Source organism: Siniperca chuatsi, linkage group LG3, assembly GCF_020085105.1.
Source record: "Siniperca chuatsi isolate FFG_IHB_CAS linkage group LG3, ASM2008510v1, whole genome shotgun sequence".
In the NCBI taxonomy this organism is placed as follows: Eukaryota; Metazoa; Chordata; class Actinopteri; order Centrarchiformes; family Sinipercidae; genus Siniperca; species Siniperca chuatsi.
In genome coordinates, this window is record NC_058044.1 from 15,137,809 (window position 1) to 15,157,637 (window position 19,829).

Consider the following 19,829-nt stretch of genomic DNA (forward strand, 5'->3'; position numbering starts at 1 on the left):
GTGTGTGTGTGTGTGTGTGTGTGTGTGTGTGTGTGTGTGTGTGTGTGTGAGGTCTGCGGGCACCTGCAGGCAGTGTGAATAATTAACAGGGCCAGTGAGCAAGGCAGGGTACCAGGCTGGGTGTTTTGTTACCCCAGCTTCACTCAGCAAGAGCATACAGCATTAGATAACCCTATCTATCCACCCAGCTTGTGTGCATGTGTATGTGCAGCTGGCTACTTTAGCTGGTTCTACCATCTGATACCTACAAAACCTCTTGCTGCTTGGTAACGATTCCCTACAGAAAGCCTATACATTCCCTATCAAAGTGAGGCTGGCAGCATCAAACATGGACTGTATGTGCATGTCTGTTCAATATTGTTGTACAGTGGTACTGATAACATGCAACAACCAATTATCAACTGGGAGAAGTAAAATATGTCGAGTGATTAGACACACTTTGGTAATTACAGGACAACTTTTTCAACACTTTCATCTGTATTCTTTAAATGTATATTTAAAAAAATAAAGAGAATCCAATTTGAGAAAAAAGTTTCAATCATCGCTGCAAACAAAATATGTAATTTTTATTCAGCATTAGTATTTAGTTTACATTGTTCTATTTACAACATGGACACACATGACAAGAAAATTGAGGACTTTTTGATTTTAAAATCAAAGTAAAATGGTTTTTTTTTTTTTAAAAGCAAGTAAGTAGAGACAGCAAATATTTAGTGGGGGAGGAGGAAGAAAAAGACAAGAATACAAAGACAGCAGAATACACCAGGAAGTCAAGAGTAAGACAAAGAGGTGGACAAATGGAACAAGCAAGTACGCTATTGACGACAGAAAAAAGAAAGCCACAAACGTCACTAGAACAGAGACACGTCAGACTGCAGAGTAAGTACAGAAACATAAGCAAGAAGTAAAGGATCAGCATGGGGGGCATTTAATGTGATCTATAACAACATTAATACTGAAATAATAATGATAAAAAAAAGATATATTTTCACAAATATTCTTTTTCTCTCCAGACCCTGTTCATAGCTTGTGTAGCACCTGCAGGCTCACCTACCATAACCAACAGCTGAAGTTGTTATAGATGATGATGATTCAAGTATAATAATAATAATAATAATAATAATAATAATAACAACAACAACAACAACGTGCTTTCAGCTGGGCTGGGCTGGGCTGTGCAAGCATACTTGTAGCTCACAGAGAAAGGAAGATCATGAAGCTTTTCTCAATTATCATGCAGGATTTGTGAACATGCTGTATGTATGTCGATTGGATGTTAAGTCCACAACAACTTTGACAGGTTAAGTGATAGTATTTCTTCTGTTTCCTTTAAATTTACATTGCTATATTGTCCATGTGTGAGGCTTTGGTAAGTTGATAAACAATCATTTCGCTAGAATGCCAATTGTTCCTCCATCTGCATTAAGAATTAACAGACATGGTGGCAGAGAAACAAGTATAGAAGAATAAAATAATACGGAGTGAATTGACACATAAGATGATAAAAAAGCTAGTGAGGGCAACTTCAGTCTTATTGAAGGAAAAGAACATAAAGAATTGCATGGGCATACACTCAGTATGATGAAATGACTTCAGAGAATAGCAAAAAAAAAAAAAAAGCCATACTGCATACACAAATGTCTGCATTATAAAAAGGCCACATACAGAATGTGAATCATTCACACTCAAAGTTAATATAATTAAGGTCTGCCTAGTTTGTACATGAACCTCAACATCTAAATCTAACAGACTTTAATTTGCAGAAGAGAAGTATCGAATGGATTCTGAAATTCCTACCTGAACAGTGTAATTTAAAATTTGCTACATATGTTAGAAATAATCCAACAATGAATCATAGAGGAATAGAGTACAAAGTCAAGTGTAGTCCTAAAAATGGCAATAAAGTGATGAATCCTTACTAATTAATAAATAGATGAGGGATGCAGAATTAAGATATGGGACTGATGAAGCTAGTTATCATAAATCAATAATGCTCTGACTCATCCCTGATCACCTGACTGGAAGAGTTTGAGCACATTTCTGATCTGGCTCTGCCTATCCACAGTATCCTCTGTAGTAATCATTATTATATACCTTCTGATTACAGCATGATCACCCTTTTCACACTGGTAAGCCAAACAGAGTTCAGTTATTATCTACCACAACAAACTGTCAGTCAAGAGACAATGGGAACGCTGCACAGCTAAATGCAGTCGCAGGCTGGCACTACCATGTGAAAAGGGGAATAATTGAAAATATTTTCAACACTGATTAGCTTGAAAACAAGAGACCATCATGAATGCTGTGGATAATGCAGCTGCAGAAAGCACAGACCTGTTCAGACTTACAATGACAGCTGCTGTCAGTTTTTGTTTCACCAATATGAAGCACACAATGCTTCCTTAGAGGAGGGAGTGTACATCTACCACCATGCTATCACACCACTCATACATGAAATAATATATAAAAAATAAGATAGGTTAAAAAGGTCCATCATTAAAATGCATTTGTACAGTAATAAATAGATGTGTCCTCTATTTACAGTTTACCAGACACTTCTTGAAGCAGAGTTTGCAGTTAAAAACATTAAATCCTAAATATTTATCTGTTTGTTTTCTTGTTTTGTTCGGAGGATGAGGGGTTGGCGCTCAGGATTTCCCCTCTTCATCATCCTTCCACTGGTAAGGAAGGCAGGAAGACAAGAGAGAACATGCAGGAGAGAAGATGCACATGAAGAAACAATGTCCTCCAATGTGTCTTTTCCCTAGGTTTCATCCTCAGTGACTTTCCAATTTGGTGTTGCATTGCTGTAGCTGCTGCTGTTAAGAGTTTTCGTTAAATTTGCTTCAGTGCACACATACACATACACCCACACACACACACACAGATTTTGAGCACCCAATGCCTTGCTCTGCCCCCGATGCATTGTGTATCCTCCTACAGCCTCTTGCTTGCTCTGAGTAGCAGTTGCCTCTCAACGCAGACCTAAGAACAGCTTTCTCTCAAAGCTTTTATAAAAACACTAAACATAAACCTAGAGCTGAGTTCTTGAGGCAACTTCTTCCTCGTCCCTCTTGGCCATTCAAAACATTAATTCATCTTCTTTTCGTTTTTCAAGGAGCCATTGCGTTTGTGTTTCCCGTTGGCCATGCTCTCGCTATGGCAATGTCCATTGGCCATGTTACCATCATCCCTGGTGACGCCACCTCCTCTGCTCTGGTCCCCGACCTTCTTCCCCCTCAGCAATTGTACCAGCCGTTGCATGGCAAAGCCGATCAGAGCCAAGGCAACCCCTACAGTGAAAATCACATCCAGCAGGAAGTACTGGTAGGGGGACACCTCGTATACGGCGGAGCGCAGGTGGTTGGCACCGTGGTGACGGAGGATGTAGCTGATCCAGTAGGCGGCCCTGGTCACAGGGTGGCCTGGCTGGTCTTTGTGAATGTTGGAGAGAAGAAGTGCTTGCTGGCGGTACCTAGGTAGGGAGAGACAGAGGTTGGAAACAAGGATATAAAGAGACAAGGACAAAAGGAGACAAGTATATTGCATGTATACCATTAAGTCACAGAGTGGTGATTCCATATATGGTCACCAGATGGCACTGATAAACAATAACACTACTATACAAAGCATTTTGTGTGTGACTGTGCATACAAGACTTAGAAATCTAACCTGGTGTCTTTGATGACGCTGGTCAGGGCTGTGTAGAGGTCTTCCTCGCTCATGTACTTCCAGTGTAGCATGATACCCATACCTTTGGCTGCCACACGAGTCATGGTGTCATAATGGTCTCCGAACAGGGGCACACCTACCACCGGCACCCCATGATACATGGCCTCGTAGATGCTGTTCAGGCCACCATGGCTCAGGAAGGCCCTTGTGTTGGCGTGGCCTAGATGGCAGGAGGGATGAGGGATGTTATTTTGCATGTTAGGTGTTATGTTCATTAGTCATTTTTTGACAGGGCACTTATTTTGCTGGTTTGGTTTAAACAGTAGATCCCACAAACTGCTGCACACTCAGCAGTATCTCACTGTTGGGAAGACGGTTTACAGTACAGTATAATTAACAAAACACCTCAGTCAGTGTTTTTATGCAGGGAGAAATTTCAATTCAATTCTTTCTCTATACCTATTTTAACAATAAAAAAAGGTGTAGTAGTGTGGTGTAGTTCACCTAAAACCCAGTAAAATTATATTTAAAATGCTCCTACCAGAAAGCCAGACAGGCATTAACATTTGGCTAACCAAGGTGCTATTATATCACTGCAGAATACAATGCTAGCTGTCAATATCTGAATGTTCATGTACATTCCTTATTCCTGATACACACCAGGGGGCTTACACATGAACCCACTAATACAAAACCTAGTCCGCGCCACCCACAGTAGCAACATCTCGTATAACAACACCAAGGATCAGCTATGTGTCAAAACATGCCTTGAACCAGCACGATACGAAGAAGTCAGATTCTTGAAAAGTTGTTTTTAAAGCATCTTGGTTCATTTAAAGGGTTTTGCAAGTGTTGTAAAATACATTTCAATTCATATGGTGCAATACAATATACAATAAGTTCAGTAAGCCAATTTGACTGTTGATAAGAGAACTAGAAGGTGAAGTATGTATTATGTGGCGTCCTCTCGATGTACTCACCTAATAAGTCATTCTGAGGCATCCAATCGACAAGCTTGGTGTTCTTGCCAAGGTTACTGGGTGGAACTCCAGAGAATCTAAAGGAAGGAAAATAGGAAATAATGAAGGAATGCTGAGATAGTTTATCTCACTTTTTAGTAGATTATGTTGTCATCACAACACAATGGTGTGTGAACTGATATTTAACTTTGTAAATATTTCACACTACTTATATTTAGTCAGTGGCTAGTCACACAGTATTTGATACTTATATCTAACGTGTCAACACTACTGATTGTGGGAGAAAAGTATACACATATCACTTGGATTTGAAATGGATACAGTATACACAGTACTGTACAGCCTAGCTACACTACAATATGAATTGTATAAAACTATTTTTAAACAATGTACTGTTCTGTCACCAGAAGTTTGGTTTCAGATGAACATTCTGTTCCTACTAGCTACTGCTAAGGGCACATTTCCATAGCAGTTACAGTTTAACTTGTTACATCCAGTCATTTGTCAGATCTGTAACTTTCAATCTCCACTGGTTACCTCATGGTCACCACAAGACTCCAGGAAGTTACTACCAAAAGAATCGGTGTGTTTCCCAAAATGTCAAACAATTTGTTTAATTTAGTTTTTCTATGATCAGTTTACTGCTAACTAAGCTAGCCATTATACTAGCTGTCTGAGGATAATGTGTTACTGATACAACATTCTAAATACTGTTATGTATTTTACTCTTTTTACTTTTTTACTCTTGTGGATGCTATTTGTATTTTTACTAGAGAAATACTGTGTTGTACTTCTTATGGGTACTTCACAATCATTGAATTTGTTGTGTTTTATCCAGACTCCTGTATTGAACCTTTAATGTAAGTGTGTTGAGCTTTCTACGTAGCTGTGCATCCGTACATGCATAGTGAGGGCAGAAGATGTGATGTATGTATAGTGTGTACAAGAGATACCATATATACAGAAGGCTAAATGAATCAATCGAGTCTAACATTTACATGATGCAGAATGTGAACAAAGGGGAATTCAATGTTAATCTCTTTTTCCCTAAAAAAAAAAAAAAAAAAAAAGCAAAAAGCTGAAGGGCTTTGCTTGTTCAATCACTGACATTTAGGTTTCATCTCTTTGTCTTCTACGGGTGGTGGTGAATGTGTGCAGTATTGTGTGTATGTCTTTTGGTGTCTGTGGTTGTGTTTGTGGAAGCATTTTCCAACAAATGCAGCATACAATACATATGCATGCTGCATTACGACCCCCATCCATCCATCTCCTTCCCTCCCTAACTCAAACTCTTTCATCTCTCTTCAACAAAGCACCAATTCACTGTCCTGTCAATCAAAGCCTACATTCATGCAGACAATTATCAATGACACGATTCTTTTGGCTTGGTCCCTGTCCCTCTCATCAGCCCTCTTCCTTTTTCCATCCTCTTAGTTTGGAAGGACCACTGAAACCCTGATCACCATTCAAAGTCTTGTGGCTATAAATTTCAGATCATTGTCTCACTGCACCCGTAGACCTGGTCAGATGTACATGGTCTACATGTGAAGCATCATTGTCTCATATCTCACTGTAAAAGGTCAGTGCTAGAGAACACAGGAATGTGTTTCATTTGCCGTTGTCATTTTAAACTCTAAAAATGACAAATTATCACACATTATTACTCACACGTGTTGCATGCCAAGACAAATCCAGCACCCCTCATTACAACACACAGTACTTTTTGCTCAGATTGCCAAAAACCATGGCACGCTTTTTGACAACCACCTTATTCCAATCAGACACTGCAACCACAATCTGATCCTCTTAGATCACACCAGGGAGCTCCTTGTCTGATCTCCAGCCACTAAAACTCATTGAGTTTTCCAACCCCAAAATTTCAGTCATATAATGAGTGTCTGTTGTTGAGCCCTGCTCCTAGCATGCCACAGTAGGCTGCAAAGGGTGCTGCACCCCATATCTGCTTTTCCCCCAAGTTCTATACACTATCTAATGCTTCATATTTTCTTTTCCATGCAAACCCTGCAAATATTGCAGACACACACTGAAAAATGTGAGGTACACACAACTGAGGAAGATTGAGTAAATCTGTGTCATCTGTGTAACATTTACAAGACATGCTTAATTTCCTCCTTAATGTTTCCTTTAAAAAAAGAACAAAAGCTTCTTTAATTCTCTCTCCTTTCCTTATCATCACTCTTATCTTATATGCTCACACTTCTCCAACTTACATGATCCCTCTGAGGTCTCTTTCTAAGGTCAGAAGAGTGGTTTGTCTATTATCAGTTAACTTTTAACTTAATCCTTGCACTACTTGCTGTTAGTTATTTGTCATGTGTGGGGTCTAGAAATATAATGTTAGTAAACTACTGCACTCATTAATATTCACTCTAGAGAAGAGTTTTAGCTATTTTTTTAAACACCTTTGAAGGGTTAAAAGGCACCTTTGCATGTCACACACAGAGGTAGAAGGAAATGTAATGAAACAATGTGATATCATTAATAACAGTTAGTGGTTACAATGCACTAACTGAAATAAAATATTTTATATAAAATTAACCAACAACTTAACTAACATCACTAAGGTCAGTAAACCATCTCAACTTGGTCAATCAAAACACACATTTAAACGCAGTGCTTATGATAATGCTAAAAACTAGACCTGAAATTGACACAAAATAAAACTACTAAAAACTTCAAGAAACAGATTGAAAACTGACTAAAGCAAAACTGGACTTGTAATATTTGATCCAAATAAAAATAAAAAACAACATAGCATTTTGTAACTGTAATTATCTGGTTATTATCTCAGACATACCTAATGAAAGGTTACTTTACTATTCTGTCAGTTATGACATCAATTGTGTAGTGTTTGTACAAGTGAAGACACTTAGGCACATGTTCAAACATTAACCCAGCTACACCATATGCCAATAGAAAAGTCAGGTTTGCAGACCACATGCATTATTGTATGTACTAGGACCAAGGCTTTGTTCCTGGAGTCTATATTAGTAATGCGCCACTTGGGCATACCAGAATAGATTGACGGTTTGGATGTCTAACTATTCTTTAGTCACTTATGAGATAAAAGTTACACAAAAACAATGAGTGTGAATGTGGTCAATGAATCACAAACTCTTAAATTTACTGAGATAAGTGTTAAGCATTAGCAGGTTCATGGATGGATCACATATTTTTTCCCCTCTTATTTTTTGCATTTTCCCGCTCAGGTCCATGGATCATTGCTGTGGGACTCATACATTTTGGATATCTCTGTGAAGGACCTCTTCTTATTAATTCATCCTGAACACATACACATATGCATTCATAGTGTATAACACTGTGACAGACGCATGCATGCACAGATACTGCAACAGTTTTAGTTTCCCTCTCACAGACATATTTCGCCTGTCCCTTGGCTGCAGCAATTGACCCACAATATCACGTGTCACAGTACCACATAGCACATGCATGTAGGTATTTGTCTGCATGTTTATGAGTGAGACACAAAAAAGCGGACAGTGTGTTTAACTGAGCAAATGTTCTGGATAAATCACTTATCTTATGTGACTTTCAGTGGCGGCTGGCCAATAGAGGGTGCTAGGGCGCCGCCCTCACTGAGCCCTTGAACCACAAACAAACCCCATTACTACTACTAATAATAATAAATTAAACAAATTGTCAAAATTTGTGTGTTTGAAATATGGAGTGCACCCAGTCATGTGTAAAATATGATAGAAAAGCATCTGCACAACATATGCATTTCCTACATGTCCCCCTCAGCCTGTCTGCGTGTCTCAGCAGCTCTGGTTCAAAGGAGGCGGGTCTGTGTAGCAGTTTAGCCAAAGATATGAATGTATGACATAAAATTTAGCCAATCAGCGTCCTCAAATCTAATTCGAGAAGGGCGATTATTTTATCCAAATTAAGAGATTGTGTGGAGTTTTGTGGGGCTTTTGAGTCGGCCTTGCGTGGGCATGACGAGACAGACTCCTTGAAAAACCCTGGCATTTTCAGGGGATTGGCTTCAAATGGACAATGATTAACTAGGTATCAAGCAGATGTACTTTGTCTGGTAGTGTGCATTTGTTCATGTTCAGCCCCAGTGTGTGTTTTTGTGCGATGTGCATAGTTGACATGTTAAAACAAATCTCTAATTATTCCATGTGTTAGAGGTCAATTGATATTTACAAGATTGTTTATGTGTTATTATTTGGGGTATTTCCCTCTGTTAACTGTTTTGTATTGGTTATCAGGGACCCCACAATTTATTTTTGAGTATAATTCAATTGAATCCACTTGTGAGAGAGTTTCGAAGTAGAAGTTTGCTGGAGTTGACCATCTCTACACCTCAGAGCACTTGACTCCCATGCTTATGTCTGTTAAAGTGCCTGAGTAGCAGCTTAACACCACTAAATGCACTTCATGTTTACTTATCCTGATCTTTACTTCCCTATTGGTTTCCCCAAACAAAACAAGGTCCTAGAAAATTTTCCACCAGCCGCCACTGGTAACTTTGCTAAATTAAATAAAATGCAAAGGTCTTTGCACCATTAAAATGTGAAGCCACATTAGTTTCTGACTCTCTGAGTCTCTTAAGAGTCAGGATCCACTAATCAATGCTGTTTGATCACCTGGATGAACTCATAATACCCTGAGGCAAATATGAGGTGGGAATATGGACTTTGGTCTCAAGGCAGAGAGCGTGTTGCCTTTATTTTACAATGTGTCAAAGTTCTGATATATACACACAAAGTCCTCTGACGTCCAGAGCCCCCTGAAAGCTGGAATGGAGGAAAGTCAGTGACTTGAGGCTCACTAGAAAATCTCTTCACATTTGTCACAGTGACAGCTGTGAGAAAACAGATACTTTACCTCCAGACGACACGCTGGGGCAGCCTGGCGAGGGCTCCTGCTAGTTTGTGAGCAATGTCCTGGGAAAGGTACTTGACCCCAGCTCCAAACGACACAACCACAAAGCCATGCTCTGCTGTGTCATTCACCCATGCCTCAAAATCCTGTGGGAATATGAGAGACAAACAATGAGAGCTTAAAAAAACAAAACATTTTTTACAGTTTCTTTGCCCATGAAAAAAGTTAAATTGCAATGATCTCATTATATCTCCATCTATTTTTAATCATCAAAGATTACCTGACATCAATTAAACAGACACTTCACATAACTAGACCAGATCTACATGATAAAGGTTTATGGCAATGATTCAAGTGAGGTTTGTTTTACTCTTGTGTTCTGAATGATTTACAGGTTTACAGATAAATGTGGAGTTTGATAAGCAACAGGTGAATAATCTGAGGGATTCACAGACTATAAACCCCTTAACCAGTGCAATCTCTAGTTAGCATATTGCTGCAGGTACAGGCTATAAAATTAGTCCATGTAGACTACTTAAATTCAAATCCAGCAAATTTTTGACGTAAAAAATATTCACAGTAAAAGTTTATCAAGCAAGACACAGAATGTCTAATGCACGAAGCTGTTAAATATATGTAAGTTAATGCCTTAGAACTGCAAATAAGGATGTGCTGAGCTTGCATTTTGCAGTTTGGTGCCCAGTGTTGCATTATACATCATCATTTCATATTATGACATTAATGAACAATGCTGATAGTCAACAAAGCCACTAATTCTAATGGACCAGTATCATTTTCCTAATGATTTTATATCCAGATGGCCTTATTTCATCACACTGCGTTTGTGAGGCACTAGACTTTTTTAACCCATAAAGCAAGTTGTCCTTTCACTAAGAGCCACAATAGACAAAAATACTGAGAACACTGAAGTCTACAATATTTTTTGGCCAAACTTTATTCTTCAGTAAATGTGACATGAATATTGATCTCTTCTGAACTGCTGCTTTTTGCAATTTGTTTCAATATATACCACTAAACATTAAGTTGGCCAGTTCCTCAAGAGATCACTGTTTTACTCTCTATAAAGCACTGGTTTTGTACAAAATGACAACAGTGTATGGATTACATTGATAAGTCAATGGATATAAAAATGGAAACCACACAAATGCTGGTCCACTATGGGGACAGCAATACAATATACTTTATTGTACCCGTGGGGAAACTTGTCTTGACACCATAAAACTGCACAAAAGTCAATAGAGCAGCCAGCCATCAGATTCAAAACAAATACTGACAATAAAGTCCGCTCTAAAACATTCTTATCTAATCCATACAACACACTTACATCCTTAAAGGATCAGTTCACCTAAATCACAACAAACAATATTTCCTCTCATACTCCTCGTTGTATCTAGCCATGCAGACAGTTTCGGTTTTGTGTGTCAAGTTTTAAAATATCTGAGATTTCTGCTGCCAACTCCATATAAAGAAGAGAGGGTCACACTGAGAAATATGTCATTAAGTAAGTTTACTTAATCATCTTTCTCGCAATACACAAAACGCTTTTGGCCTTCCGGCCTTCATCAGTGTGTACCACTCAATACAATGGAGGCGAAAGGAATTTCTTTTGTGACGCTCAAAGAAAACTCAGCAGAAGCACATCTCTCCAGCAACAACGTCCCAGTTACTTGAAAACAAAGACCCTAGATAAGCACTGTTTACATGATGAACTTAAGGTCATATATACATTTTTACATCTGTCAACTATTCTAAAGGCTATCTATATCCATAGCTATACTGTAGCTCTGGTCTATCAATAAAGAGTTGCTGAAACATTTAAAATGTCAGCACTATAGTTAAATCAAAAGGAAAGCAAAGAAGCCTGCGGTATCAGTTTCTACCAACACAGCTACACCTAAGCAGTGAAAACTATGACATGAGACATGACATGTCTTTGGAAAAATGAATACAATAGTATCCTCCTCCTCCACCTCCTCCTCCTCCAGGGCCCTGTTTCTGGAGGCAGGAGACCTGCTCTAGGCAAACCTGTTTCTTGGAACAGGCAGCAAAGTGGGACTGTTGGGTGGTAACACAGCCTGCCATTAGCTGCTTTTCACTTGGGTTATAATACAAAGAAGTCATAACAAACAGAGGTGTTGCAGTTCAGAATAGGGTTTTTTTTGTGTTTGGGTGTGAACATGTTCATTTAGGATGGCAGCAGTGCATTGTATAGCAAAATAGTCTAAGTAAAGATGTATGGACCAACAGTGGGTGAGGAGGGATCAGGGAGCAGCCATGTTGGAGTGATAGAAGTGGAGGGCAAGTAGAAGGAGGGAGGGCAATGGTCCAGCTGCGGCAGCTAAGGCCGGCCCTGGCACAGAGCAACCTCAGGGGCACACTGAGCTCTACTGTCCCTACAACGCAGCCTCAGTGACCAAATAAAAGAGTCTCAGTGTCCCCAGAGCTCTGCCCAGAACAATGGCCTCGTTCTCCTTCCAATTCCATTATAACTACCTCCACACAACACGGCACAATGCTCCCTATTGGCTGGAGTGGCATTGCAAAACCCCCCGCAATAGATGCCGACGGCCCGCGCTCTCTGCGTCCGAACGCTGGACTAACCCTCGTCACCATCCGCCTCTGCCCTCCATGACTCCCCTCCATCTCTGCTCAAAATCTACCGAGTCCATTCAACCCAAACCCATCCTAACCCCAGCATCATCTATAAAGGATCGCTTTGTAGCAGGATGTGATAATAAGAGATACCAAGTGATGGGAGAAACAATGGGTACAAGCAAGGGTAGATACAAAAAATACTGAAACTCAGTCAGACTGTTAAGACAGGAGAGGGAAGATAATACGAAGAGAAGAGAAAGCAGAGAGACAGGCTGTCAATAAATGAATAGAGGTCAGTTCACATGTTCTGTATGTGAACTGACAATGAGCTTCATCATACATGTTGCAGCCAAGGCTTCATGAGTCAGACAAGTGGTGGCCTGATTCCACCCATCAACAGCACTTTTGTCTTGAATGAGACATAAGAGATAAGAACCACCACCACTTTTGCCAAAAAAATTTTTTTTTCCATGACAGCTTTTGAATAATTCACTGACCTTTGTCAATAAAAACAGTTGGTAAAACATTGATTTATGCAAAAGAATAAAACAAAGGAAGGCTTCCTGTTGCCTTTATATTAAATCTCTTGAAACCCTTTAGGGTGCACACACAGAACACACACATAGTGAGAAAGGCAGAGCTCAAAAAGTCTGTGTATAAGTAGACTGTTGCTAATGGTCTAATAAAAATATAATAGAAATGTGTAAATGCTCGACCTATACCTATATGTAATACAACAGGATAAACGTCTTCCAAGTCAGAGTAAAGATTAACAATATGGGTTTCCATCCTGCCCTGAAACCAAACATTTGCATAATGTCATAGTCAAGCTTTTCACCATTGGCATGGAGCCTGATTTTATGTTCCAGCACTCATAGTAAGCAATATATTTGGACACATTTGTCTTTTTTTTTAAATCTAGAAATTAATAAGACCCATTGACTCCGTAATAGGGCTGGACGACGTGACAATATAAAGTATACTTAATACTGTAAGAGGATATAAATTTGTCAACCATCAGAGATTTTACCATCTGGCTTATACTGCAGTAGCTATCCCTTTAACATCTCTTGGTGTATAGGCCATTGTGGGCAATGTTTCGTATCAATGAGCAGGAGTGATTTATGACCACATTGGATTTTATATGACGATTGAATCACTGTGATGAAGTACCTTGATGTGTCAGGTATTTAATTTGCTGATTAACCAAAAAACAGACATTGCTATCTGGTTATTTTATCCATATTACGTTTCTCACTTGATTTTCCAGAATATGTACTAACTTAACACAATATACATCAATAATGTGATATAAAATTACATACAATGTGAAAGAGATCAGCCACTCCTACTCTCCAAGGACTTCGACTAGAACACACTTTCTCAAAAGTGAAACGCAGCATAAACTCTCTTGTACATGAGACCACACAACTACCACACAAAATCTTTTTGTCTGCCTTTGCCAATCTCATCATGTGCTTGTCAGATGTGTGTGTTTCTCAATACTGACCTGTGGCAGTGGGTTGGGGGGCTTGGTAAGGATGCCTCCTATGTACACCACATGTGGCAGGGTGGGCCTGGGGAACTCCAGAGCCATGTCAGTGCATAGCATCCACAGCCGGCTGCCCTGCACCAAGTCAGCCATGGCTACTTGAGGCTTCACTCCATGTTTCTTCATAATCCGGTCATACTTGGGTAATGCAATATAATGGACTCCAAAGCGCTGCACCAGGTAAACAGCTGTGTTGGTGATCCTCTGGACCAGAGACATGCGGTCTGTCAGCAATGAGTTGAATTCGGGTACATATGAAAGTGGGGCTGGGGCACCTGCTTCTGCAGGGTACCACAGGCCTGTGCTGAACACGGCATATTGCACACCCAGGATATGAGCGATCACAAAACCACACATCTCATTAGGGTCCACCAGCAGTAGGTCAAACTTGGCCTCCTTGAGGCGGGTCATTACTTCAACATTGCCAACAACAGCATCACAGTTCTGAGAGTAGTGGTCAAGAATGTCAAACAGTTCCAGAAATGTCAGGCGGCCTGAGAAGATGTTACTGACTTTGGACTGGAGGAAATTGTCGGCTGTGCTGCTGTTAAAGATCCCTGGGTAGTGCTGTAAGTGGTAGTGAGGGGAGGGGGGCACCTCACGACCCTCTGAAATTAGAAAATGGGTCTCGTGGCCCTCCTGGCGCAGAGCCGTGGCCAGCGTCTTGAAGATGTAGAGGTGTGATTCAAACATGATGGGTGGCACCACGATCACTTTGGCGGCCCATGATGCACTGGGACTCCAGGTGAGGAGGCCAAGGAGGAGTACTAGTGACGAGGGTAGAAGCATGGCTGAAATTAAAAAGAAATGAACCATGTTAACGCCTGACATCAAAATAAAAACAGAAGACAGTCATCAAAAACCAATGTCATAATACAGATTAATCAATGTTGCTCAACAGGTATAGAAATATCCTAGATTAGTATTATTGGGCTAGAGAAATTAATCATACATTATCCATAAATTACACATTTAATACTGAGAATTAATTGGGCAAATGGGGCCAAGTACAGTTTGTCTTACATCTTCAGGGATGAGCCTGATATAAAATTACAGGTCAGAAAGAAAAGGTTATTAGATGTGTTTTGTTTGTCATCTTAAACTTTTATCTACTCTATGAACGTTACTCTGGCCCACCTCTTATCAGTCACCCATGATGCAAGGAGGCAACCGTTTCACAACTCCATTCAATTTAGTCTTCATTCTCAATTGAGTTTCAGTTCTGTCGTACACACAGAGAAGTAGTATTGAGAGAATACAACTTCTCAGTATCTGTGTGTACATTTTTTTAAATCATCAATGGTTTACCTTTCCCTTTCTTTCTCCATATTTTGATTTCACCCCTTCATCCCTCCTCACTCTGTGCACAGCCGTCACTGACATGATGTGGGCAGCACCAACGTCATTCTAAACCTTCTTCTCTTCTAAACTGCTCTATTCACAAACACAAACACAAAGAGCCATTATGCCGCCATGTCATAGTCTGTGCCCTATATGCCTACACTAATTCTCCCTCTCATTTGGATTAATTTTAGGGTGGTTCATTTTTAGGTTTTCTTAATCTACAATGACTAACCCATGCTCTCCTTCCACAGGGCGGTATGCCTTAAAGAATGCACTGAGCTTTGACCGAATATGTATAAATGATACTCCATGAGCAAAAGTGTGGTTGTGGCTTTGGATCGGGACATACAGGCGCTAAGTTGGCAATGAAAGCCACAGCCAAAAGAACATTTTCCTTGAGGTCTTGTGTAGTAAATGAGTAGTCCAAATTTTTAACAACACAATGTTGCAGAGCAGATGTATATATTCTTGACCTATTTACATAATGTGTGTAGCCTACCATCTCCTTTTAAAGCACTCAGTTTGCAGCACTGGAGATAGCACACAATTATTTAAATATTGCACCACCATGTAAATAATCAGTTCATAACTTAAGACGAGGCCAAAATAAACTGATGTACGAGGGCTTGCATAATTGTTACATTTGTGTTAGCATAGTGTGTAATCAAATCTACTGCTACACCTAGTTAAGCAAATAAATAAATAGGACAGGTCCTAGGCTTAAGTCCAACCTGGTCCAGTGGGTGTTCCCTGTGTGGAGTTTAAATGTTCTTGTGTTTGCGTGGATTTCATTCCATAAGTCTAAAGGACTGAAGATTAGAGAAATAGGAAATTGTAAACTGCCTGTAGGTGTGGCTGTGAGTGTGAATGTGATTCTATGTCTGTATGTGTCAAACTGGCAACCTGTCCAGGCCGTACCCTGCCTCTTGTTCAAAGTGTTCTGTGATAGGCTGCAGCACCCTGCGATCCTGAACAGTGTAAGTGTTCAAGACATCTCTCGCGTCACGTTTTATCATCATTACTGTTACGACTGAATCTATATCAAATGGCAAGACCCATATTGTTTCTGCTGAACATCTCCTGATAGTATCTTAACAGGATCATATAGTGTATCGGCCACCTGTTTGTCCACAATATGAAGTTTCTCTCCGCAAACAGTTGGGGCCTGGTCGGAAGAGGACTCAAGGTGGCCACCATTTTGTTTAGCATTGTCCTGAGGATATTGTTACAAACACTTCTCAGCCCAGACTGTTGACGGTAACTATAGAAACCAGCCACTGTCTACTGAGGACTGTGATGCGTCATGACTTAAGTTACAAACAATGGAGTTTGGTTACCCTGCGCACAGGGAGGGCTAAGGAAATTATCTGGATTAAGAGAATTAAAAGATACGAAATGACAGGCTGATCGGAGTGAAGACAAAGTGGAGATGAAAAAAGGCACAAAAGTTAAAACAGTAGAGAAACATATTTTAAAGTTTTTAAAGCTTTTTCTAAAAAGGCATAATATATTATGATCAGCAGAAAAGACCTGGGAGAAATATCAATATTATATTGTTACTGTGAGACAACATTTTAACAGCTACATTACCATGAAGTGATACAAATGTCTGAACATATAGCTGAGTGGAATCTACTATCAATGCCTCTACCTGCATGTGCATCATATTTACATCACTAAGGATTTACATTACTAATGAGTCTATTAACTCCAAATCGTAAATATTGTATACAAGCATAGACTTAAAAAGGCTTTGTAAAAACTACCTCACAGATGAGTTAACTGTGCAGAAAACAGTGTTCTATGGTAAATGGTCTTATTTAGGTTAAGAACAAAATAGCATGAATGAGACTTGAGAATGAAAAGAACATAGTCGGCAATGTTTGTGTAACCAACTACCACTTAAGCTTCAACAAACAAAATGTTGTAAATAATTGGAAACTCCGACCATATCTCTGCTATCATCTCAAATTAATTTGGCTTGTATTGCAGCTTTTGGTTGTGTATTATTGAAAATCAGACCAATTAAAGCTTCCGCAGGAAGAATTTTAATCCATTAAGACTGACACAAGATGGTAATTATACAGTAATTATCCCTCTCTAATACCATAATCTAGACTAACATTTTCTTGATTTAGCACAGCGGGAGGAGCAGGCTTGCTGCCTCCACAGTGGGGGTTCATTAGCTCCATGCACCCTGTTGAGAGGGGAGATGTGACTTCCAAGAACTGATATTAAGTCAAACACAAGTCAGTCCAAGCTGTTTATTTTGCTATCTTTCAAATGCGTGATGAACTGAACTCAGGTTTGTTTGATGCAAAATAATCCAAATGGGGTCCATTGAAGGGCAAGATTACTAGACTAGGTTAGTGAAGCTCTGATTATAAAAAAATGTTTAAAGAAAAATACTGTACAGCTTGCTGGGAACTACAGTTTAGAGACAGATTTGTAGCCTACCAAAAACTGTAAAGTGTAATGAAATCATTAACTGTATCATGCAATGTTTATCATATCACAAGTCAGACTCTGATAATGAAATCCAAGATGCCAACACATGACTGGTGCGGCCTGGTGGCTAAATATCTCACTGCATGCATGTGTGAAAAGACACATTAGCTCTAATGATGTGCTGTCTGTAAAATAATACTTTGTCCTCTTGAACCGAAGATGGAAGATTGAGCCCAGAGCACTTCATAGATAAGCTAAGCTTCATCAGCATATGAAAGAAAGTGTATATTGGATATAAATAAAGCCTACTTGCAAATATCCTCCTCATGCAATGGAAATATTATTGCAAAATGGCCTACTGGGCCTTCAGCATGAGGAACCCAACTACCCACATTAATTCAGTCAGTCCAATGCTGTTTGCAATGTAACTCTACAGACCAGACAGAAATTCAGTGTCCAATTCATCCCCATTCGTTCCACCTATCAGCTCTCCTTCCTCATCTTTTTATTTACATGTCACTGCTGACTTTCGGTGCAGTTTCCTCTCACTTTCATAATCTCATACTACCTTGGCCACACCACAACAAACAACACAAAAGAACAGGTCAGACAGGCTCTGTCTTACCAAGAGTTAGTAGCTGTTGGTCCAAATAAAGAAATACAGCAGGGGACTGAGACAAAGCAGCAAGGTTTCAAGTAACCATCAACAGTACGTCATTAACATAATGTACTGCAAATAAAGAAGCACTGATGAATGTGAAGACTGGTTGGAAACAGGGATGTAGTGATTAAAAACAAAAAAGTAAAAGCATAAATATATGCATTAAAATATAATTACACAATATATTCAGCCACTAGTAATAATTCTTGGGACATTTATTATGAAATTAGGATTGACAACTTTAATACCATAGTATACAATGTCTTAAGGCCATGTCAGCCTAGGGTTTATCCTTTAAAGTTTTAACCCTTATAATAAGGTTTAGCTTTGGGCAAAGGCACACCTTATGACACATACACACAGTCTGAGTGTTACAGCAATACCACAAAGGATTTCTGGAGGATGAAATTAATCTCAATCAACATCCAAGTTAGTGTGATGTTGGCACAATAGGCATTGTCTTGCATATTTGAAAGCAGGACTGCTTGTGTAACCTCTTGCCTGGAAATAAAAAGTTTTTAAAAAACATCAGGTGATCGTTTTGCGTTGGTGCAACAGGATTAGCCAGCAGGTGCACTGATGTAGGTGCGTTCATGGGGGGGGGAAGAAAACAGCGAAATAGAAACACTGCATTCAGGCCAAATAGGCTTTGAAGTGTAGGTAATCTTAGTTTCCGGGTCATATAGAATAGCCCGCTGGACATGTTGGGTTTGAGATCGAGTTGTAAGCTCCCAACAACTCTAATGGACTCAAAGTCACACTCTGATAATGATATCTCATAAAAGGTCATGCTAGCATAGCTTGGCAAGGTGGCTGTATTTTAAAACAGTGTTTGCTTTTCTGGAGCTTAATATACAACGAACATATCTAATATACAATGCAAATATCTCTCACGGCAAGTGTCATGGGTGATAAAGCTCACCATGGAATAACACAGAGCCCTAAAGTCATTCTGACAATCCAGAGAACAAAAGCATTTTCAAAAGGCTTTTAAAATGATGCTATGGAGAAATATCAAAGTAAAACTGTGGCCTAACAAAATATATTCAAGACTGCCGTAGTGATGCTAAAGAAGATGAAATAATACCAGAATCAATCCACAAGTGAATTCACAAATACATCATGACAAAGTTATCGCCCATGGTAACAGTTTCGTTAGGGATAATTCGCAAAGGACGTGAACGTAACACAGCAATCTAGCTACACCTGCTTTCGACTATCACACCTGAGCTTTGAGTAAAAAAACAGCCAAATAGCACGGTAGAGTTCACAGCTGTCACCTTCAACAATATTAAGTTACTCTTTGTACTACACTATAAGAGTAAAAAAAAAAAAGTGAAAAAGGTGGAGGTTTCCCTGAGTAAACTAGACTGAGTTTACGCTGCACCTGTTGTGACAAGCACTTAACTCGCCGTGTACTGGCCTTACCTTGTGACTTGGATGTTGGTCCAGAGAGGTGCGGGAGTGAAACTGCAGTAGTCCTAATTTTCTTGGGCGGAATTTAAAGTGTTGGGGGGATAAAACACCAAAAAAGCGGCGAGGACTTGCGTGTAAAGTAAAATGAGTCTCCGGGTATCGAGAACGCGCAGAGGGAACATTAAACTCGCAGTCCCTTTCACAGGGGGGGTGAAAGGCGGGACTAGTGGTGTGGCAAGATGGCAATGGAGGGGAAACACTGCGAGGT

At 39.7% G+C, this 19,829-nt stretch overlaps 1 protein-coding gene across 1 annotated transcript; it reads right to left on the reverse strand.

The window, feature by feature from the left end:
• Window positions 1–545: 545 nt before the first annotated feature.
• ugt8 (UDP glycosyltransferase 8) lies at window positions 546–19,829 on the reverse strand. Its single transcript, XM_044191008.1, has 6 exons — window positions 19,574–19,829; window positions 13,651–14,483; window positions 9,528–9,670; window positions 4,653–4,729; window positions 3,673–3,892; window positions 546–3,475 (listed from the first exon to the last, which is right to left on the reverse strand). Exons 2-6 carry the CDS (start codon window positions 14,479–14,481, stop codon window positions 3,091–3,093), a joined length of 1,656 nt encoding a protein of 551 aa, XP_044046943.1. The 5' UTR covers window positions 14,482–14,483; window positions 19,574–19,829; the 3' UTR covers window positions 546–3,090.

Excerpts from the sequence above, each read along its gene's own strand:
- ugt8 (XM_044191008.1), bottom strand. The coding sequence starts at position 14,481 with ATGCTTCTACCCTCGTCACTAGTACTCCTCCTTGGCCTCCTCACCTGG. Across the intron at positions 9,671-13,650 it reads CCCCCAACCCACTGCCACAG|GATTTTGAGGCATGGGTGAA; the intron begins GTCAGTATTGAG and ends ATATTCCCACAG. Across the intron at positions 3,893-4,652 it reads GCCTCAGAATGACTTATTAG|GCCACGCCAACACAAGGGCC; the intron begins GTGAGTACATCG and ends CCTGCCATCTAG.